Source organism: Lepidochelys olivacea (genome assembly GCF_965140295.1).
Source record: "Lepidochelys olivacea isolate rLepOli2 genome assembly, chromosome: 10".
In the NCBI taxonomy this organism is placed as follows: Eukaryota; Metazoa; Chordata; order Testudines; family Cheloniidae; genus Lepidochelys; species Lepidochelys olivacea.
In genome coordinates this window covers 24,650,851-24,674,588 of record NC_140420.1, presented here as the reverse complement: position 1 = coordinate 24,674,588, position 23,738 = coordinate 24,650,851, and the positions used below count along the sequence as shown (strand labels likewise).

The 23,738-nt window shown below is 39.4% G+C and overlaps 1 protein-coding gene across 1 annotated transcript in view; it reads right to left on the bottom strand.

Annotated features, from left to right (window-relative positions):
• Positions 1-6,032: 6,032 nt before the first annotated feature.
• GRIN2A (glutamate ionotropic receptor NMDA type subunit 2A) overlaps positions 6,033-23,738 on the bottom strand; it is a 301,884-nt gene continuing 284,178 nt past the window's right edge. Inside the window, exons 13-14 of the mRNA XM_084640882.1 lie at positions 15,884-16,122; positions 6,033-8,411 (exon numbers count right to left, since the gene is read on the bottom strand). Coding sequence (XP_084497008.1) covers positions 6,621-8,411; positions 15,884-16,122 — 2,030 coding nt within the window. The 3' untranslated portion in view covers positions 6,033-6,620. The remainder of the gene's footprint in view (positions 8,412-15,883; positions 16,123-23,738) is intronic.

The window sequence follows — 23,738 nt, the reverse complement described above, 5'->3', positions numbered from 1 at the left end:
TATAGATATGATTATATAGTAAGATCATTATTGCATGATCTGCAGTGGAACCCTGACAGCTCTTTAGACTAACACTAATTTTAAAACCATTTAAACCACTGACTGTACAGTACATGGTATATGCTATATATGAGACGTAACAAAAAAAACAACTCATGAACATGCAAGAACAAGTAAGAGCATTTTCACTGCTTTGGAGGAGCCTGCACATTTATAATTCTAACTTTAAAAGATGCAGGGTTTTGGAAGAGAGCCAAGTTCTACAGAAGGTACTCAGTACATGGGTATGGGGAAATGCTGCAAAAAATGCAGAGTATCTGATTGCTGACATGTGAAATAATTGGGGGTCTTATTTACAAACACTGTGGCCTGTTCCCCAGCAGTGTTAGAAGTGAGTTCTACAACTCTCCCCACAGTTCAGTGTGGGAATAGACCTCAATGACTATAAATCACCATCTCTTAAGCTCACAGACATGGATCTGACTGCATTATAATGAAGAAGAATTGGTATTCTGTTAATACCACAGTGAAAGCTAACCATTAACAGTAACTTTACAGTATGTACAGTATGCTCATTTCAGATTGAACACTCCTGTAAATTATCACTGTTGGTCCTGGTGCTGCCCCTGTTGAAGCCAATGGGAGCTTTGTAATTGGCTTTGATGAAAGCAGGTGGACCTTTTTGTATTGCATCATATGTACATATGCAGTTGTGTTTATATTCATAAATATAAGTGAGCATTGATGATTAATTTTGTTTCCTATTAGTGACAATAAATACTAATATTTTGCTAATATAATTAAATACTAAGACAGTACAGTGTAGATTCACTAGGAAAATGGTTCATACTCTACAACGTTAAAGTGACTATTCTTTCAAGCACTGCTCAAATAGGGAAAGAGAAGTACAGTATCTGGAAGAGTCTCACACCAGAGAGGATGCATAGTCAAAGAAAGACAGTTATTTACATCCAATTGCAGGAAATACTTTCTACACCAAGGCTACTTTACCACTGTAATTCTATTGTCTTTAGTTTAAATTGTAATGGACATTACCCTGTTCTGGTGCGCAATCTGTCATAAGGATCCTAAGGACTAACACTGGATTTCTAAGGATGGAGAGAACCTCATGCACGTTTTTACTCAGATGGAATGGAACACATACTGATGACCAGTACTTGATATTGTCCATCAAGTACGTAGAGCAGTTATCACTCTATATTAAGCATTAGAGGAATGTTCTGTAATGATCAATGTATTTATTAGCTCTTATTTACCATACTTCTTAATGAAATAATTGTGAATCAAACAGCAAAAGATTTCATCTATTAATTCCTCCAGAGTCTGAGCTTGATTCTTAGTCCTTTGCTTCTGCTATGGTTCAAATCAGGAATTCCTGATCTATTGATTGATTTAGAGATAAAAGCACATTGAATAATTCCGTATCTTCCCCTTTCTTGTTCTTTAAAAAGCACATATAGTAGTATAGTAATGATGTAGATATTAAGTTATTCTACAATAGACAGATTCTGCTACTCTTACTTTACATTGAATTGTTCCTTTATGCCATGTGTGGTCACCAGGAAAACAGTGCGAACGCTAGGGAGTAAGGTATTAGAATCAGGCACTAATTTATACTGTCACATACTTTGGAAATGGTAGCTACCTACAATGATATTAGCAGAATCCAACTCTTTGCCACCTTCAAAACCATGTGGATAAAATTTACCAGGAAAAGACTCTCTTGCTTTCTTTAAACCTTGTTGTGTGTTCTCATGCAAGGGCAGCTGAAAGATTATGCTGACATGCAGAAAGGAAAGGGAGAACTATGAGATTATGCTGGAGCCCAGTTTGCTACGATGACTGGGTTCAATTCCTCCTCAGAGCACCTGCTCAGATCTGAGATTCTTCAATAAGGAGATAGTGAGGTCAGAGAGAGACTAGGCAAAATATCAAATAAAATTTGCCAGAAATAGGAAAAAACATCTGTTTTTTTCTTTTTCCGCCCTTGTGTTTAAATATCATGTTTTTCCCTTTTTGTTGTGGGAGTGGTAGTTAGTGGGTGGCTGCAGAATATAGCAAATGTGGAGACTGTGGTATAGGAAATGTAATTAGTGGGGAAAACAATTTTAAAAAAGAATAAAGGAAAAACATACTGGCATGAAATGGGAGGAGCAAAACCACGAAGACACTTCTACAATTTCTGTGAAATAGGAAAGGAACAAGATAAAAATATGTCAGGAGTAGCTGTTTTCACCTCTATGTACCTGAGCTATGTAATGCTACAGAAACAAACTAACAGTCTTAAACACCAGTGACAACAACGGTCATAGTGATTTAGAGTCTGATCCAGCTCCCACTGGAGCCAATGGGAGTCTTTCTATTAACGTCACTGGGGTCTGGATCAACTCTTTGGTGATAACACTGACCAACAAACTGCTGTGGCGGTAATTGAGAAAGTGTAACAAGTATCAGGCACTGCCCATGGAAGTACAGAGATGGGGGTCACATGCATGAGGTTTCCCTTTCCCTCTCCAAGAAAGAGGAAGGAGATAAAGAAATCCTTGATCTCTATTTGACTGTTAGTCCAATGGTATCAACAATGTGAGAGTACTACAAGCAGACAAAGTCCAGGCCTCCCCGGGGTTTTATGGCTCAGTATCACATGCTGTGGCTTTTGGCTCCATTGCCAAAAGTTTTTCTTCAGCTTTTTAAATTGTTTTTCTTTACACAGATCCATCAGTAACCACCCCACCTTTGTCCCTGAAGATGAGCCTTTACATTTCTTCTCTGTTTAGTTACGTTGTATGCCACAAGATCAAGATGGTAAATACATTGTGGGGATAAGAATCTGAGTGTATGTGGTTCCTCCCATTAAGGCATCAGTGTTCATTCCCAATGAACAATTGTGTTACTATATTACCCAGCCTTCCTGCTGCTTCTTAAATTTGGTTTCTTTGTGCTGCACATTTACATTGCATCTATGTGGTGACTAAGATGAATGCTGTCTGAACTGCAACAATCTCCAGCATTCCACCCACCTCAGAAAAAGAACACCCCACAATATATTTTTCAGCTAATCTACTTGTACATTTCACAGAAGTACAAGTCCACCTGGTTTCAGGATATTTACATTTGAATCTCTAGTTACCTAGAAAATTTTGCAAATGGGGAAAAAAAATCAACATTTCAAAGCGCAGTACCCATGTATATATGTACAACATGCAAAGCATGTGTGCCTATACACAGAAACAGATGACACAGCAACCTTAGAATTATCAGATTTTGAGAGACTTACTGCAAATCATAATGATTAAGATGGAGTCATTGCAAAGTTTCATGATTCATCTTGTGATAAAATTCCCAGTAAATTCAATGTCACAGGTAGGGAAGGCAAATTGGTTTGATTGAAATAAGAGTTACTCTGCTGGTTCAAAATAATCTAAGCCTTTAGCTCATGACTAGCATTGGACAAACAGTGGAAACAATTTGCCACAAATATATTTGCTAAACCAATTCGTGGTTCAATACGATAGCGTTCATACTCTTGGTTTGTTCACCTTCCCACAAATGTAGGGCCAGTCAGTTTTTGTCCACATGATTGTGTGGGAAGAACAGATTGTTCTGAAAGAAACACTCACCTAGTCACCTATGTGCTCTGAGTTTTGGTGTTTGGTACTGAGCGTATTTGGAGGCAACAAGAAAAACGAAAAAGAATGGCAGAGGTTTTAAAACACCCAACATGAAAGTTCACACTGAGCAGCAAGAAAAGAGTAGGCCGGATGATGCTGAAAGAGCAGAACGTGTCCTTGCCCAGGGATACATAACATGTTCCAGTCCTAGAATAGGAATCAAGGTGCCTGCAGTGTGTTGAGATACTAAGGTGGAAGGGTTTGGTTTCTGGGGACAACCACCCTGTGGAACTTCTCTCCTTGTGGTCCAAGCACATCCATGTACACACAAGAGGGTGATTAACCTTACCACCATCATCACGGAGAAATGGAGAACCAGGAAACAGATGAGCCAGTCAAGCTTCACAACAGTAAACTGGATAACAGCTAGAAGATGGTGCCCTAGAATTTACTAGCCCTGCTTAGCTCAGAGCTCCTCTCAGCATCTCTCAGAAATTCAACACCTCAGTGATCCTGGCTGGCATGTTAGGTCATCTAATCAGGAAATGGAAACCATACCATGTGACTCAGGGATTATCACAAAGACCAAATTTGAATACAGAATTATCAAGGGAGTACTCATTATGAACAGCTGGGAAAACCTCATAGATTTTATAAACATATTTGGGCCTAATAATCTCGATTGAGATTTTCTAAGAAGCTGAAGGGAGTTCCGCCCCCAATTCCCGTGAGCGTTGAGTGCTCAGTTCCCTTTGGAACCTTTGAAAATACCAACCACCATCAACAAATTTGTAAAAAACTCATTGTGGACAATTCATGAACTGAAATAAAGCTCAAATCTTCTTAATAAATTGTTTTCAAGAAATAATTCAAGCAGCTGTAATAATGACTAAATTTTGTCTCATCCCTACTTTTGGCCCTTTGTTCTGAATACACTTTATAAATGTGTAGAGCACAAGAATGTTGTCTATATTTTCTCTCTTGTGAAGCGTGCTATCCCAATTCATGACAACAATTGGTATATTGTACTTATTTCATATAGATACTATAGTTTTATCTGATATGAACATGATACTTCTCAGAGTCAGAGCTTAGGGGAGAGCAATGGACTCTTGGGTTGAAAAAGGCAAAGGTTATTTTTGCCCAGCAATGATTACATTTTCCAGTCCAATGGGATAGCACTTTCTCCACTTAATTCCATTGTTTTCCATTAGAATTTTCCAATTCAGCCACTTCTTCAATGAACCCTTTAATGAACTTTCATTCATATAAATTTGAACTATCTGCCCCCAGCACAGTAAATGGAACAGCTCTCAGCATAGTTCAGGGAATAGGTGAGCAGAGGTTGTTGAATGTTTTCCATTGTACACATTACTTTGGTATACATTTTCCCCCTTGGTAAAATGCGGTATATATTTCTGGAGTGCAGAATGTATAATGTATATATGTGAAATAATCTGGTGAGCGCAGAAACAAATGTTGTGTAAGAATGCATCTATACCTTGTGAATGGCTTTGAACCATCAGTGGGTTATTTAACATATGCCTCATGAGTGATGATAAAGATATTGTTCCTTAGTTTCACTACAACTACATTACTATGTGTGGATACATTAAATCTTAATGAAGGGTTAGAGAGGTTTAAAAAACTAGCCTGATGGTCAACAAATATACAAGATATTCTAGAAGGAAGAAGTCACTAAAAAGGTGTTAATCTTTCATAATACGGTATACGCAAAAATGGTATTGCATTCCTGACTGATTACATTAAACATATGTTGGTGTCTGATACAATATTAACAACTGTAATAATATTAACATACAATTAATTAGATGTCACCACTACTGCATTGTGAACAATGAGCTACAGGTGTTTTCATTATTATTTTGTTTTGTAATGAAGGGATAAAAGAGATACTATACAGCCCTGAGTAATGACCATTAAGGGGCAAATGCAAAAACTTACATACATATTAGGCTTCAAGATAAATAATGAGGTCCATAGCTTGACAGATTTAAGATCCATATATTGATATCTAAAAATATATATTCTAGGTTATGCAGCTTATTTTTGACCGCACAATGAAACCGCATAATTTTTTAGTAACTGAGTTTGTAACTGTAAGTGCTTATGAAATATAAAGAAAGCATTTGTACACCAGCATTAACCAATATCCATATGTCTTCCTTTTGATAGATAACAGTTTGGGCCTATATTTTCCACATTTATCTTTATGAGATTAGAATGAGCATAACATTTTTGTGCTAACACAGTTTTTTATTCCATTTTAGGGCCCTGAGTTTTTTTCTTTTTAATTATTCTGACGTTTGAAAACAAATATGAAACTAAAATATAGCTTTGAAAGTCTAACTCTCTATTCTTTTACAAGCCTGTATTTAGTTACAGTGCAAATGCGCTCTTCGCTTTTTTTTTTGTCTGTCAAACTACATGCATACCATATTGCTCATCCAGTATTAGAAAACCATTAAACATTCCTGATGACAGAAATACATTGAGTGATGCTCAACAACAGAATTTAGCATAACTAAACCAGTAAAATAATTAAAATACAAAAGAGCATAGTTGCCAACATATCTTGGCAAAGGTGCCAACTCAGTGGGCGCTCCGGGGCTCAAGCACCTACAGGAAAAAAATAGGGGGTGCTCAGCACCCACCACCCAGAGCTGTTGGGCAGGGCCACCAACAGGCGCTCGGTGGGAGGGGAGGTGGAGCACTCACTGGGAAAAATAAAAGTCAGCGCCGGTGTGTCTTGGGGCTCTTCAATTCAACCTCAAGTTATATAAATGGCTTCCCCCCAGTTTTCAACAAACCCTGGATACATCTAAAAAGATGTCATATCCTCTTACTTATTCAAGTCCTGAGGGTATTGCATATTATCATTTAGCATAGTACTGTCTAAGAATGCACTCTTTGCCTCTAAGATGGTGGCAACTATGTTTCCTTATAGATAAAGTGTAAATGGGAAACTTAAACGTCTGATTCAATACTAGGCATTTTCTTATACACACGTCTATTGCTGCAGGAATTTAAAACTCTTGGAGTTGAGTACACACTATTCTTATTTGCAACATAAGGCATAACATGCTCTGAAAGGTACATATCATTATGGACCCGGCCATCTCGGGAACTATATGATGCTGTGGACTTTATTGATGACCTTGAATAAGTATCATTTCTTGCTTTTGCTGCTAATGATTGTTTGTAAAGATCAGCAGGACTTCGGCCAAAAACTAAGTGCTGGTCATCACGATAGGAGTGCAGAAAAGGGTTATCTGCAGAGTGATCAGGATACAGGGATTTGCTCCGCTTACTGTCCTCCAGAGTTTGCGTTACGAGTGAGCTCTTGTTACTCAACAGTTTGCTTGGGGGGACATGAAATGTGTTTGCATATGAGCTGCAGTCTAGAAACCTCTCTTTCTCTTTCAAGCTTATGCTGCGAGCAGGCCTTCCAATATCTATGTCCCTGGACTTATCGGGGATGTTGTCAAAAGAGTGTTGCCTACTGATCCTCATCTTATCCTTTTTCTGATGCTGGATTGCATTATTCTGAACCCAGTCATGCTCATACATTTCTTCAGGATGCTCCGAGCTGGCTGCTTCCTGCAATATTTGATCTTCATCAATATCATATAGGTTCCCCATCCGCAAGCAAGCATCACATTTATAGGGAGACCTGCTTGAATAATGGCCTGTGTAACTGGGCAGATTTGAAAGACAGCTCCTGCAATGGGTGGAATTCTGTCTGTATCTATCATTCACCTCGCCTAGCGAAGCATTTTTATCTTTTAAGCTATAGTGCTTTGAATAAAGTTTGTACTGGTCATTATTTGGAAGACTGTCTTCATTATGCAAAGGAGTCCTGTTACCATGTTCTGCTTTCCTGTAGTTGTCATTGTGATCTTGGTAAACAGCAGGGAATTCAATAGTCTCTGGAAGGACAATATTTTCAACATACTGGGGTGGGTTCAGGTGGAGACCTGGCTGCTTGTCAGCATCGATTGTGTAAATTTTATCCCGAGGAGTGCTTTGTTTGGTTTTCAGGTATGTCAGCTCCACATCACTACAGTCCTTTGGGTATTTTGACACCACTGATCTCTTTTTAACATTGTCCTTGGTTTTGTGGTGTTTGTTATTGTTTTCGGGTTCCATATGGCAAGTGGCTCTGCTTGAGGTCTCCGATACATCCGAATGGACAATCTCCTCAGGAAGGTATCTCTGGCCCTTCACAGAATGCTGCCTATTTTCTTCTGAACCATTTTCTCTCTGTGAACCTTGGCTCTGAAGAATCGATTCTTGACGTAAAGATTCCACAGATTTCTTCCAAAGCTGCCTGGGTCTGGAGTTTACTTTTGCTTCTGCTGTAACAGCAACTTCCACTGTATTTGGATTTGATTCATTTAGTGTGAGAGGATGCTGACCTTGGAAAACATAGTTGTTAAGATTGTCTTTGTGTCGGTTGCTGACAAATGTTTGCAGTTCACTCATATTGTCACCAAAAAGGTTGTCCTTTGGCTGAAAAGACCTGTTTTCAGAGAATATCAAATTCCCCTTATCCATGACCATGTCCATAATTAGCGAACCCCTTTGAATAAAATCACCTGTTCTTTTGGGGGAATTAATTCTTGAAGGATTAATATTGGTCATATTTTTGGCTGTTCGCAGTAGTTTTAACATGTTGGTTTGGGAGCTGGTCAGAGTAAAGTCAGGTGATTTCTTTTTTTCCTCAATGTGCACTCCATGAATACAGCTATAAATACCCTGTAATAAGAGTAACATAAAACAAATTATATCACCAACTGGAAACTTTAAATACTGTAATTTTACATATTTCATTCTTAGCAATATGATTAAATTGGACATCACTTATTTAATGAGCACAAAGAGCAGAAAGGCATGCTGTCTTCCTGCAGCATATTTCTAGAATCATACATAAGACAGCGATGATAAATATTTCTTGATTTCATCTATGTAACAATAAAAGAAAAGCATTGCTAACATCAAACAAAACATTTTCCCCAAACTGTATCATTCTTTGGCACCATAGGCCTCAGGCATTAAAAAGGAGAAAGTTATACTATTATACTGACAGGTTTCAGAGTAGCAACCGTGTTAGTCTGTATCCACAAAAAGAACAGGAGTACTTGTGGCCCCTCAGAGACAAACAAATTTATTAGAGCATAAGCTTTTGTGGGCTATGGCCCACTTCATCGGATGCATAGAATGGACCATATAGTAAGAAGATAGATATATATACATACAGAGAAGGTGGAAGTTGCTATACAAACTGTAAGAGGCTACAGAGTAACAGCCGTGTTAGTCTGTATTCGCAAAAAGAAAAGGAGGACTTGTGGCACCTTAGAGACTAACCAATTTATTAGAGCATAAGCTTTCGTGAGCTACAGCTCACTTCCTCAGATGCATATCGTGGAAACTGCAGCAGGCTTTATATATACACAGAGAATATGAAACAATACCTATTCCCACCCCACTGTCCTGCTGGTAATAGCTTATCTAAAGTGATTTCCAGCACAAATCCAGGTTTTCTCACCCTCCACCCCCCCACACAAATTCACTCTCCTGCTGGTGCAGCAGCAGGAGAGTGAATTTGTGTGGGGGGGTGGAGGGTGAGAAAACCTGGATTTGTGCTGGAAATCACTTTAGATAAGCTATTACCAGCAGGACAGTGGGGTGGGAATAGGTATTGTTTCATATTCTCTGTGTATATATAAAGCCTGCTGCAGTTTCCACGATATGCATCTGAGGAAGTGAGCTGTAGCTCACGAAAGCTTATGCTCTAATAAATTGGTTAGTCTCTAAGGTGCCACAAGTCCTCCTTTTCTTTTTGTAAGAGGCTAATTAAGTAAGATGAGCATTATCAACAGGAGAAAAAAACTTTTGTAGTAATAATCAAGATGGCCCATTTAGACAGCTGACAAGAAGGTGTGAGGAGGATACTTAACATAAGGAAATAGAATCAATATGTGTAATGACCCAGCCACTCCCAGTCTCTATTCAAACCCAAGTTAATGGTATGTAGTTTGCATATTAATTCAGGCTGAGCAGTTTCTCGTTGGAGTCTGTTTTTGAAGCTTTTCTGTTGCAAAATTGCCACCCTTAAATCTTTTACTGAGTGGCCAGAGAGGATGAAGTGTTCTTCTACTGGTTTTTGAATGTTATGATTCCTGATGTCAGATTTGTGTCCATTTATTCTTTTGAGTAGAGACTGTCTGGTTTGGCCAATGTACATGGCAGAGGGGCATTGCTGGCACATGATGGCATATATCACATTGGAAGATGTGCAGGTGAACGAGCCTCTGATGGTGTGACTAATGTGATTGGATCCTATGATGGTGTCACTTGAATAAATATGTGGACAGAGTTGGCATCAGGCTTTGTTGCAACGATTGGTTCCTGGGTTAGTGTTTTTGTTGTGTGGTTGCTGGAGAGTATTTGCTTCAGGGTGAGCGGCTGTCTGTAAGCGAGGACTGGACTGTCTCCCAAGATCTGTGAGAGTGAGGGATCATTTTTCAGGATAGGTTTAAATCTTTGATGATATGCTGGGGAGGTTTTAGTTGGGGGCTGAAGGCGACAGCTAGTGGCGTTCTGTAATTTTCTTTGTTGGGCCTGTCCTGTAGTAGGTGACTTCTGGGTACTCTTCTGGGTCTGTCAATCTGTTTCTTCACTTCAGCAGATGGGAATTGTAGTTTTAAGAATGCTTGATAGAGATCTTGTAGGTTTTTATCACTACAAAAGTTTTTTTCTCCTGCTGATAATAGCACATCTTAATTAATTAGCCTCTTACAGTTTGTATGGCAACTTCCACCTTCTCTGTATGTGTGTGTGTGTATATATATATATCTATATATCTTCTTACTATATGTTCCATTCTATGCATCCGATGAAGTGGGCTGTAGCCCACAAAAGCTTATGCTCTAACAAATTTGTTAGTCTCTAAGGTGCCACAAGTACTCCTTTTCTTTATACAATTATACTGTTAGCACTGGATAAAAAAAAAAAAGTTTTCTGCCTCCAGCCATGTGTAAGCCACCAGCTGCTCCCAATCTGATGGGCATGTCAAGAAAGCTTTTTGGCGGGAAGATGAAGGCAGGACAAACAAGGACTTGAGCCCATCATAAATTCTGATCCCTCTCTTTTTCTAGCATCCTGCTCCTTGCCACAGCAACTCCTGTCCATTCGAGATCCTACGAAAATCATTACTCTTTAATGTGTCAACCTCTTTGACATGACTGCTACCCTCACAAACTCTGAACAGTACTTATCTCCATGAGTGATCAATCAATGGAAATCAATGGAAACTACTTACATAGTAGGAACTACTCAATTTAAGTATGTCAGGAAGAGGTCCTTCACAGTAGTCAGTTAACAAAGGGCTAATACATAGTGCAACATCGGCAGTGAGTGTGAATTCTGGTGGCCATGGCTTTCCTGGTGAAAACACTGAAGATTTCTTATAGTCTTCTTGAATACTATTCTTTACTTCCTGCTGGGTAATTGGTGTGACAGCTAGGTAAATAGGTGCCATACTCATGGGCAGAGGGGCACCACTTGGTGTTACAAGGGTTATGCCTACAAGATCTCGACAATTGTGACAATGAGAACAAAGAGAAATGTTCATTTCTATTGTCCACAGACAACTGAAACACTAAGTTTAATTCCTGTAAATTAAATTCAGTAAAGATCTGCAAACCCTAAGCAGCCAAAACGGAATGTAAACATAATATAAATGCATTTTATGTATGATACCTTTATACTGTTATTTTTTAATTTGCTGCTAATTATCAGCAAAGGGAGTAATTATGAATGTAGCATAATTACAATGCACATAATGCATATTATCTGTTTTTTTCCAGTTTTCTTGTTAGCATAAAAAATGTCTGCATTTTTGCTTACTCCTGTTTCAGCCTGTTAGCTGTGCAAAAGCAATGGAATGCCCTAGTTTATGAAGAAGCTCTCACAGACTGCTGACATCTGCTAAATTGAACTATAAAGTTGATGCTAAATAAATAGGCCAATAAAGTATTTCGGTATGACTTAGTTTAAATACAAAATCCAAGAGAAGTTCCAGAAGTTATGTAGCACGTTAAGATGTACGGATTGTATTGTTAGAAGGACTTTTGAAATCATAAACTCCTTAGTCATTGGTCAGACAGATGTCCCAACAAAGGCAATGGGCCAAATTCCCAGGTTAGTCAATAATTTTTTATTCACTCCTTACTGGGGAAAAACTCTCATGATTGCAGCAAGTATTTTGCCTGAGCAAAAAGTGAGCGACAGCAACAGAATTTAACCATAGTAACATGCACACAAAGCAAAAATTAAGGGCCTTGCTCTTTTGTAACTGACTTGTTTATAATATTTTTTGGTTTTATGGTTCTTTTCTTACTTGTTTAAAAGTCCCTACCCATCATTCCCTTCTCTTTGTCTTTTGAAAAGGTGTTAACTACAGAGAATACCTAGCCATCAATGGGGAAATCACAGAAGTTCAATGAGGACCCAGAAGCCTGGATGCTTATCTGAAATACCCACACCTGTTGGTCTAGAAAACAAGTCTAGAGCTGAGCAAGAACAGGGATTTGCCTGAAAATTATTCTATTTTCCCACTTCCAGTCAAACAGAAAAAGTCAGCCCACATGGTATTTCAGTTCTGTTGTTTCCTGTCCCATGCAGAATTAGTGTGGTGTATTGCAAACATGAAAAATAAAATGTTCTAAAACGTTAAATTAACTTTTTGAAATTGGATTTGCTTTGCATTTTGGAGTGAAGATTGAAGTCAGTTCATATTTTAATTTAAACCTGTTTACCCATCTGTAGCAGGATTCTACTAAATTTTACGCTTTCCTTTAGGATGAATTAGCTGTGAATTTGCTTGTGAAAGGAGTAGCTTTTTCAAAGTAATTGGGAGAATTTCAAATATAAATAAGGGAAAATAACAGGCAGATTTACAATATGCTGTAAAACAGAGCAGCTCTTTCGTTGCAAAAACTAAGACCTTTATTACAGGATTACACTAACATTTCAAGGGAATGTAGTAAGCCTGTTTTCTGAACGCTACAGAAAAATATTGAAATAAACAGGACAGATAGCAGGCTTCCTAGAAAGCTTTTGCATTAACCAGGATAAGAAAACCCTGAATGAACATCAGTAACTCCTTGTAGACACTACAGACTCATCAAAGGGAAGTATGACTGGCTTGGAGTCCCCTTGGATTCTAAAGATGTTTGCAAAATATTATTAATGCAATGGTTTCATGAAGCAGATGAAATCACTGGAGGCCCCCCCCCATTATTGGTTTGTCACAGCAAAAACCTCTCTCTCACTCGCAGATGACATGAATGGAACATTATAGCCATAACAAACCTATAACACCAAGGAAATACAACTGAAGATGAAATGTGCCAATTCCCCATTTAAAGTGCCTGGGTTTTGCAAAGTAAATGAGAACTTTCCTTTCTCGCTACTCTCACTCTTGTGAATCTCAGCCTTAAAGTTGGTGTCATTTTTGTAGGTGTGGATTTCATTGCTTTCAATGATGGTTATTATTTAAGGTCTTTCTAAGAACATTGGATGGACTCTCACAGAAGATAAATCTACGTTAGTCTACAGCATACCTAGATGCTTTAGCAATAAACCCATAGGACCAAGCTGATCCTTTGGAGCACAGTTTCTCAACCTTTTCACAGGGTGGATCACAAATTTAAAGACTGTGCAAAGGAAAGAGGAGATGGCCCATGAGACAATCATATGAGCCACCTCCTCACTCATTCACAACCACATAACATCCCCTAGGTAACAGCAACAATGGCTTATGCGGAAGAGTAAAATATTTTCAGCAGCCTTAATGCAAACCAAAGAAGGAGAGTCAGCACCATGTGATCATTTTAATCTCTCGTCAAACCATCAGTGGTCCATGCGACACAATTTGGGAAACACTGCTTTAGAGCACAGCAAACACTGGTCTTCCAAGACTTCATTTCCTCTCACCTGGATTATTGCACATTCTTCTCCATAGCCTCACACTACTCCAGATCTTTGTGCACCAACACGTGTAGGATGCTGCTGCCTGCTCCCTCCCATACACAAAGAAACACAACTACAGCATCCTCATCTTCTTCTAACTACTCCCACTGCCTCCTGTTTGTTTTGGAATCCATTAAAATCAAAGTCCTACTAACATACCAGGCATTGGTTTCTCTTTCACCTTCCCCTCCCACACTCCCTACCTTCCCCCCACAAAAACCCTCAACTACTGTTGAAGCAGGAGCCTTAATCTCTGCAGTTACTGTCATCTGAAACAACTTCTCTCTCTTTCTGCTCAACAACTCTGCAACTCATTACGAATGTAGCTGAAAACATCTCTCTTCTCTCTCTCGCCCCCCTCAGTTATTTAATTCTGTAATCATATTAGAATAACTCTAAAGTGTTTCAAGATAAATTTGCTAGAAAGATGCCAGAAGCATAACATTGCTTTGCAGTGTACATAACCTGCTTATGTCCCTTATCCTGGTTCCTTTACCAAACACCTGCTCTCCCACCATATCGCAAAAACGAATCACCTTTTCTAAAAGAACCAAAACCAAAACCAAAGGGCACTAAATTAACATTTTATGCAAACTGCAAAATTTACCAAATGGTGTTAAAATGGATTATATTTAATACAACTGAGCATGATTTTCCCCACAGAAAATAATCTCCATTTAATTCAGTTTGGAAACATCTTCAGACTACAGAGTACATCTCTGATTTGCCCAGCTGGGAGGCCAGGAGTGCAGTGGAGGTAAAGCGGGTGGGGGGTAAAGAGGTCTACAGTGTATCTCACTTGAAAAAGTAAAGAAGCCAATCTGAAAAAGGAGAAGTGATTGTGTATGGTGCATTTTTTAAAGGTGGGGTTGTTTAGGAAGCTCAAATTTATGCATAAATCAGCTTCGTAATTATCTGGTCCAGGACAGTATTCAGTGAAAATAACAGCTTTTACTTGCAGCTGTCTGTAAAACAGGTCTACAAAGAAGCACCAAAATTAAAAGTCCCATCTTGCAGTTTTGTAGTTCCATATAAACATTGCAAACAAAAAAGTATATAAAGGTGTTTTTTTTCCCAAAAGTTAGATGCAGTCATAACAAAACAACTTTAAATTCATAAGGGCCACATTCCTTGCCCACCCTAAACTCCCTCTGATGGCAACATAGATCTGAATGAGTCCAAGGATCAGTCTCAGAAGAAGTAAAACAAACATTTAAAATGCCCACACCACTGAGTTTGGTGCTAACACTCATGGGCCACAACTGTAAGCTTTCCACATAGGGTATCACAGGGCAAAATCCCTTACCAACAGAATAGGACATAACATTTACTCTACGCTACTCCTTTTAGCTGTAAGTCCAATAGAGTTTGGATTTACTCTGGGGAGTAGCCTCAACATGTTTTGGGGCAAACAGGCATATTGCTATGGTTCTATTCACTTTGGCTACATTAAAAAAATTTCAGAGTCCATCGGCTATTTAATGTTTGATGCATAAAAAACCCTCGTTTGTCAAAAAGAGTAAGACTACACATATTTTCTGCTTTTACTTCTACAATCATCTATTTGGACTTTTTAATAGGTAGAATTATCTTTAGAAATTGACCTAATCTCTAACCATATAAATAAACTGCATTTTTGTGTGTCTAATCTGAGTTTATTGAAGGAATCTAATTAATTAGGAAAATGTAGCTCAGAAATACCTTCTAAACTATTTAACACTCTTAGAACCCCACATGCTCTATGAAATGCACAGAACTGAGAGTTAATATTTATCATCTGATTAATGCAGGTTTCTAAAAATTGCTTCATTCCAATGATTAGCCCAGTTCCCACTAACGAGTAAATCTTCTATTTCTCCATTAAACCTTTCCCTAACGAAGAATCAATAGCCTGTGATTTCTGTATTTCCTTATTGACTATCCTGACATGTGCTAGTCCACCAGACAGCTTGCAGTCACAGCTATCAAATGAAAGAACAAAACAAAAAATCCCTAGGAGTGCATATGAAATGCAACTATAATACAAACCCAGTGGAACATCTTATCAAAGTTTTTAAAATGTTTCAGATATTCAGCAAAGGGATAAATTGAGAGAAAATATGCCTGCCTCACAGGGTGTGGATTAGTGGTTTTAAGAAACTAGTTGTTATATTAACTACTGGATAAAAGAGGTTTATGAAAGTTATACTAACCCTACTGATTGAGAACAATAATCCTGGCCTGTCTGTGCAGACCCCGGTGAAGCAGAATCTGAGTTTCCAATAAAACAGATGTTCCCAGACAAAGGTTATTAGGCTGAGTGCCATGGCTGCTGCGAGCATGTAAAATACGCCTGCCATGTTGTCAATATCCAGCTGGCTGCTCATGACTTCATTCTTCTCATTATGACAAATACCAGTCAACCACTGTGTTTCCAATTCTTCCATCTCTCCTGGAGAAAACAAGAAATCGTACAGTTAGGATTTGAAAATCATCATTCATAGTATATTGCAAAAATGAAAATCTAGGACATAGAGTAATTCCATCTTTAAAAATGCAGCACTCTAATATCTCATTATAAAGTGACTATTCTTATCTGCTAATTTAGGACTACATTACTTTAATAGATTTCAGGTCACAGTACCTCGGGTTGTGACTTCATCAGATTTCATATGTTAGCTAGACTTGATTAGCCATTCCCATCTCGGGTTTTCAGGAAGAGGAGAGAAACATCTGAATGTGGCACAGTCTTCAAAAACAGACCTTTTGTGTTTCATATATTATCCCTCTTACTGTGGAAACAGACTTACAACTATTTAGCTCTTGGACATCTGACAGGATCTCCCTATCCTGTTTTATTTCTTGGTATTTTTAACTTTCATTGTCATTTGTTCAAATAAGTACAGTTTTAAAAATAGATATCTATGGTGATATCTCTATTCATGTGTTTTGTCTCTTTGCCGTGTCTGTATCTAGTGGAGGATTGTACTCTATAGAACTAGTCAAAAGGAATGTAATCTAGTGGGCAGAAACAGGACTGGAATGCAGGCTTCCTGGCTTCTATTCCTGAGTCTGCCACAACCGTGCCAGGGGATGTCAAACAATTCACTTTACTCAGTCATACCCAGCAAAACAGATATACCATCTCCCATAGCTGGGTGGTTCTTAGGCTGAATATTTGTAGTTTACAGGTCTTTGAGTTCCTCATCATTACTGTCATCACAATATGCAGACAGCTAGTGCAGATCAGTCTGACTTTGTTAGGCAAGTTGTTATTTAAAATATACAAAACTAAGTACACTCATCCAAGCAAATAAAAGTATTATAGGGTCTAGAACTCTGAATGGAGCTCTTCCAGCAATATATAAAAAAATGATTTAAATTATGTTGTGCTTTGTGCATGGACAGAAGCTACCGCAGGTACTTATAGCATTCAATTCTCCCATCACCATCGCCTCAATTCTTCTCTCTCTCTTGAATATTACCTTATTTGGTGAGAAAAAAATCACTTAAAAAGCGTCTTTGGGGCAATCCATGCTCCCCACCTCACATATTTTTCTTCTCTGTGATGTAATCACCACATGGACCAAAGCAAAAGACTAGTGAGACTCAGTATGAGATCCAGATATATTTCAGGATTTCCCTTCTCTTACTTTTCAGCATGCCAGCGGCATGTCAGCAGCAGTGAGGTTTTCATAGAAAAGCTACTGACTAACTTATCACACTATTCCAGGCTTTTAAGAAGGGGCTAAGCTTGCACGACAAAGGGCAATGTCCTCATAGCATTGCTCAGAGTCTGAAACCCTGGCAACGTGTTCATTGCAACTGTTTCTCTCTAAACTCATTCTTTATGTTCCCTGAACTGCAGAAATAGTTTCTATCCCTTTTAACCCCACATTTGGTTTAGTTCTGTCTGCAAGCACACAGGAGAACTAATGAAATTGCTTCTGGAAAGGTTTTTATGTTGTACAACGTGACTACTCTTGAAACATCCTTAGTGTTCCTCTACTGGAGCATTACATGCAAAATGCATTTTGATTCTAATGCTAAACCTTTTCTTCTCAGAGATATGCAGTGGCATGATTCTAATTTCTTTTGTAATTACATGAGTTGTCTGCTTCTGGCAATAATGATCAAGAATGAAATGGGACCTACAGAGAAATATCATGTTAGCTAGCTTCATCTACTTCACAATTTAGTACACAATACATTTTTGTGCAGATTTCCTAATCTACCCCTTCCTTGACAATGAGCTCTGTAATATAGAAGGTGGGATCTTCCTGGTCTTCTGAGAAACACCAGAAGGCACTTCAAGCCTGTAATCAAGAAGAGGGTTGGTGTGAGCTGCAAAGAAGTTGTATTTACATCTTAGTTACCCACATATCAAACTGGAACGCTACTGAGCTGGCATGTAAGAATAGTTCACAGCATATAGAGTCCAAGGGCAAACAGGCAAGTTGATGGCCACAAATAATTGGGCTATGAGGACTAGAGTAGAGGTAAGTGGGAATTAAACACCAGGGCAGAAGAGAAAGGTTGCCTGCATACTTCAGTGATGAGCATTTTACAAGTTCCTAAGTCAGAGGAACCAGTTGTGGCTTCTTAGGGTATATCTACACTGCAATCACTGATCGTGATGACAGCTTGCACAGACCTATCCAAGCTATTGTTAATCTACCTAACTCAGATACCAGAGCAGTGAAGCTGCAGTGGTGGGTTTCAGCACAGGCTACCCGCTTGAGTAAGTGCCCTGGGTTCTGGGCAGGCTTCTACAGTACCTGAGCGAACTAGCCGTGATTGCAGTGTAAACATACCCATAGTTAAGACTGAATTGAGTTTTACAGTTAAAGCAGAGATTCAACCTCTATGTATGAAGAATAGTGTATCCTCACGAAAATGACAGTGCTTACTCTTCGAGACCTCATAACAACCCCACAATGACAAACAATTCTAAATTGTCTTTAAAAATCACTTTAATCTGGGACAATAAACACGAACATTCATTAATCATAACTATTGCCTGTGCTCAGGGTGCTTATATGCACTTTCTTACCTTAAAATGTTTGGATTCCTATTCTTTGGTTTGTATCCCAGTACCATTTAGAGCCTCAATGAGATGTGGTTTTGCCCCCCATTTATAGTCCTCCCTAAGATCTACCAATAAAACACAAAGACTCAAGAAAAGAAAAATGAAAGTCCAGAGAAAGTGTAAGAGTGCCTGCATGTGCGTTACCCTCAAAGGGTCTGCCAATCGGCCGGCACTGCTTTCCACAGTAAAATCCGCATTTCCCACGTCTGTCAGATGGCAGCTTGGTTTGGCTGCTGTGCTCTTTCACAATTCACAACAAATTTCATGGAGGGATTTAACTCTCTTTTTTATAACGGCGTATTTCGCATTTCCTCTCCTTCGGCATATACGCCTAAAATAACGAGTGATAAGCCACTAACCTTTTGAAAAAAGGACAGCTCAGAAACAACCCAGGCTTTTTAAAACTGAGATATGACAGTGCCCTAGCAAACTACAAGGAACCAAGGGTTGTGCAGTGGTTTATTACCTCTCCTTACACCTGGTCAAGAGCACAGTCACTTCCAGCAGACACCTAATATATACGCTCCGCAACAATTTACCTCATTTTGAAACTATGTAGGGTAAATATTTGGGAATTTTGTTAAACTCTAAGTTGACAAACAAATGAAAGGACATTGTTAGACTGAGTACAGACCAGACTGCTAACATACACAGAGATGGTCTAAGTCATAATTCTGGAATCCTGATTTCAAATACCCCAAATTTGGGATCTGGTGGGTTAGGTTAGGTCACTATAGAGAGAGGAGCTATTTGCAACAGTAGATGAGTTGAATTCAAAACACTGAAGTTTGGGGGTGCTCTTAATTTTGGTTCAGGATAAAGATACTGTCTTTTCAGATCCTTCAGTACCCTGAGCTGGAAGTGGCCAGGGAAAGATGACCCCCAAGGGTAATGAACAGTCTTGGCATATGCATGTAGCTACAGGTAAAGGACTAGCTGTCTGCATATGCTCTCCCTATGTGTGCATAGGTCTGGCTAGTGGGCTAAAGCTGATAGTGCAGAGGTCCCCAGACTGTGGGGTGTGCCACACAGCAGTCACAGAGGAATGTTTGGGGGGCCCAGATCAGCCCCACAGGATATGGGGAGGGAGTGCCAGCCAGCTCCACTCCTGGCCCCGGCCCCACGCCCCTGCCTGAGGCTCTGCTCCCTGCCCCAGCCCCACCCCCAGCTGTGGCCCCCTTACCCCTGGCCGTGTCCACCCCTTCCTGGAGCCGTGGCCCCACTCCGGGCCTTGGCTCTGGGATGGAGGTGGGCACAGACAAGGGTAAGGGGGGAGGGCATGAGGTAACAAGTTTGGGGATAACTGTGATAGTATAACATCAGGTTCTTGGAAACCTGTGAAAGTAAGCTCAATGTATATAAAAACCAGGCATCTGTGAAGTCTGCAGTTGGAGCCTGAACCACAGTCTGCTGATTGGTCTCAAGTTACTTATAATTTATAATTCAGTTTTTAAGGCTTTTTGTTTTAATATCAGCAACTTGCCAGCAGGAATGGCCATACTGTTATTGATTTATTCTTCATACACCATATGCAGATAGGATTAAAAGGCTTATGGACTAGTAAAAGTTTCAGTTTCAAAGGACATGATGAAAGAAACAGGACTAGAAAATGAAACCAATCTCAACAGATTTACAAAAGGGGTAACAGCAGTAATTTTTTTCAACTTTAACAGACTCAAAGCACGTCTATTTGGTAAAAATTACAAATAAATGGAAAGTGACTGCAGTAGGTGGTATGTTAATTTCTACACTTCTGTATTTATAGAAACCTGACTCACCCATAGCACAGAGAATAGTGCAAGTAGGTATTTGTAAGGGTCCAAACCTTACAGCTACTGAACATCTGCAGCTCCCAGTGAAGTCTGAATAAGGTCCAAAGAGCTAGATTGTGATCTCAGTTACCTCAGTGCACAAGGGGAATAACGTCAATGATTTCAGTGGAGTTATTCCTGGTTTGTACTGGTGTTACGGGGAGCAGAATCTATCACAAAGTAATGACCCATAAGAGCCATTTCAAGCAAAGCTGCCAAACTAACAGTCATAGGAGGCCATGGAGATCTCACCGTATCAGACAAAGGCATAAATACTAGCATGACATTTACTGCTTATGTTTCAGTGCCACGTGATGTGGCATGTGAGCTGCTTGATCCAGACTGAGCTCTCGAATAACAGCTTGAGTTCCCTTGTGATTCCGGATCTCTTTTATTCTGGCCCTGACTAGAGCACATCACAGGCTCCCCAATGTCTTTGTCTCTTACAAGTGAAATACCCTGACAGTGAACTAGAAATACAAGGGAATTCTTCTTAGTGCTTATGAGAGAGGGTTCTCTTCTGTGTTAGATTTATCAGCAAACGGCTCAGTACTTCTCATTTCAGTTTTTAAAAGTTCTCGTGACACTTGGTTCTCTGGACCATGAGACAGTTACTCTGTCATGAGTTGGGTGGCACTTCCAATCATTCGAATGATGCCAGCTTTGTATTAAATAGCGAAACTCTAGCTGTCTCATCAGCTCTTTGAAGCTATTTATAGTGTATCATGGGCACAGGCTGAACTGCACTTTGGACCCCTTTTAGTTCTTCTCAAGTGAACCCCTTTGGGAATAAGCCTTGTTACCGTCACACCTCTCAGGGCAGAACTATGTCATTCAACCACTCTGGGCCTGATCTCCTCTCACGTGTTAACAGTTTTTGGCACCTGTGAGCCCTTTCACTCTGGGGACCTGGGACAGTGGCTGACTCAAAAACAGTTTCTTCAGAACAAACCATTCATTCCCTTGAAGGCACAAAGCTTGCAGAGCAAAGGGTAAAATAATAAAGGTCTATATGCATATTTCCCCTTACCCAATCCTTAATCTTTCCCTACAAGCTTTGGTACATTTCACCTACCCCAGGTACCTCCATCTCTGGGTTGGGAGAAGCCATCTGCTCTGATGCAGCCTCTCTCTCTCTCTCTCTCTCTCTCTCCATGCATGTCTGTCAGTTCTCACTGACATGCCACGGGCAGCCCATGGCAACTCACTCAACTACTTCCCTTTTCTGGGATGCTCCTTTGGATCCTAGGCTCAACCCCGGGAAGAGTAAACCATTCTAGCCTGGAAGGAGCCAGGGAGATAGCCTCTTCCCAACTGATGGCCAAACATTGTTATCCCAGCCCCTCTTTTGCTATTTACCACAGGTGTCATTGTTTTATTTCCTCTTGATTCCCCCTTGACAGCATCCTTTGTTTTAACTCTGGGTATTCAGGTAGAATAATACCACACAGATAAATGCAGATGCATATGATATTTATCAAAAACTAATACACTACTCACTCATTTTCCTCACCATTTTATATAAAAATAATGCTAAAATCCTTGGCTTTTTTTCAACAAGAAAAGAAGTTACAACTTTTTAGTAAATGTATGGTGCTTTCCTCATCCTTAATTAAAACAGTTCCTCATTAACAGTCCAAACTGCTCCCTAGTTAAAAACAGGGTGGAAATAAGCAAGCCCAAGCTTTTGTAATTCCATCTGGGCAGAGACCAAAAAGAAAGCCATTAAAACTTCCATTGCTAATCATTTGTACAAAAACTAGTTTCCAAACTGGTCATACTATTCCATTCAGAGAAAGGAACACTCTGCTGATTTATTGATTTTTGAGTATTTCCTGGGCATCTTCTTCCTGGGAGGGGAATGGGATGAGAAAAAAGGTAGAATCCTTGGTGCTTTGTCTTGGCTTTCTTCTTCCACCCACCTCTGATATCTGTAGGGAGCCCTGCTCCTTTGTTTTTAAGCAGCTCAGTAGCTATTGATAACTGTCAGGAGAGGATATGTGGGACTCCTTCAGTTGTGTCTATGTGCTGATGTACAGCAGTCCAGAATGGTGGTTGGGATTTTAATGCCCCTTTTCCTCCAAACATGTAGCATGTGCCTGAGTAGTACAACCAAATCACTCACTACAGATAGTAGTAACAAACAAGGGTAGGAAAGCTGATACAGCTCAGAGTAGCGACGGAAAGTGAGGTAAAGGGCTCACAGACAATTATCAGAGGAAAAGAATAGCTGATGGAATTATTTCATCAGATGAGAAACCCATGTCAAGGAGCCATCAAAATACCCATCAGTAACAAATAAGGATGTGCAAAACACATAGTAAAGTAAGTGAGGCTGTGATCAACCAAGGATTAACTAAAAGGAAAAAGACACAATTATCATTGCGTAAAATGGCCTTTATGAAGTATTTAACTTTTATTGTTATTTCTATTGTGTTAGCGCTCCAAGGTTCAAATCAGGATCAATGGCCCACTGTGAAAGGTTCCATAGAAACAAATGCTGTAGGCAGACTCTGTTTCTGCCCTAAAGCCCTTGCAATTTAATTTCAGAAAAGACCCAATGAGAGTCTGAAAATGTACCAGAGTAAGACAATCAAGTAGTTTTCTTTTCCTCACAGCTAGACTTATGTTCATTTTAGTCATCTTTCATAACAGTCTTTTAATAAAGACTATTAAACTTCCATTAGTTAAACCAGCACAGTACTCAACTAAAACATTTTATAGTTGTCCCACTCATTTTGATTACAAAAAACTGAAAGGTAACAGCCGTGTTAGTCTGTATTCGAAAAAAGAAGAGGAGTACTTGTGGCACCTTAGAGACTAACCAATTTATTTGACCATAAGCTTTCGTGAGCTGCAGCTCACTTCATCGGTATGCATCCGATGTATGCATCCGATGAAGTGAGCTGTAGCTCACGAAAGCTTATGGTCAAATAAATTGGTTAGTCTCTAAGGTGCCACAAGGATTCCTTTTCTTTTTGAAAAAACTGAAAGCAGTTTTATTTTGAAGCACCACCAGGTATTACCCAGCACAGCTGAGTTGCTTAGCATGAGCAGTAGACAATTTCTAATCATTGGGATGTTTTCTGGAGAACAAGGGAGTGTATGCTGAATCACATAAGTGTATCCTAGGTTCAAAAAATGATTAGTAATGAAATCATATTAGAA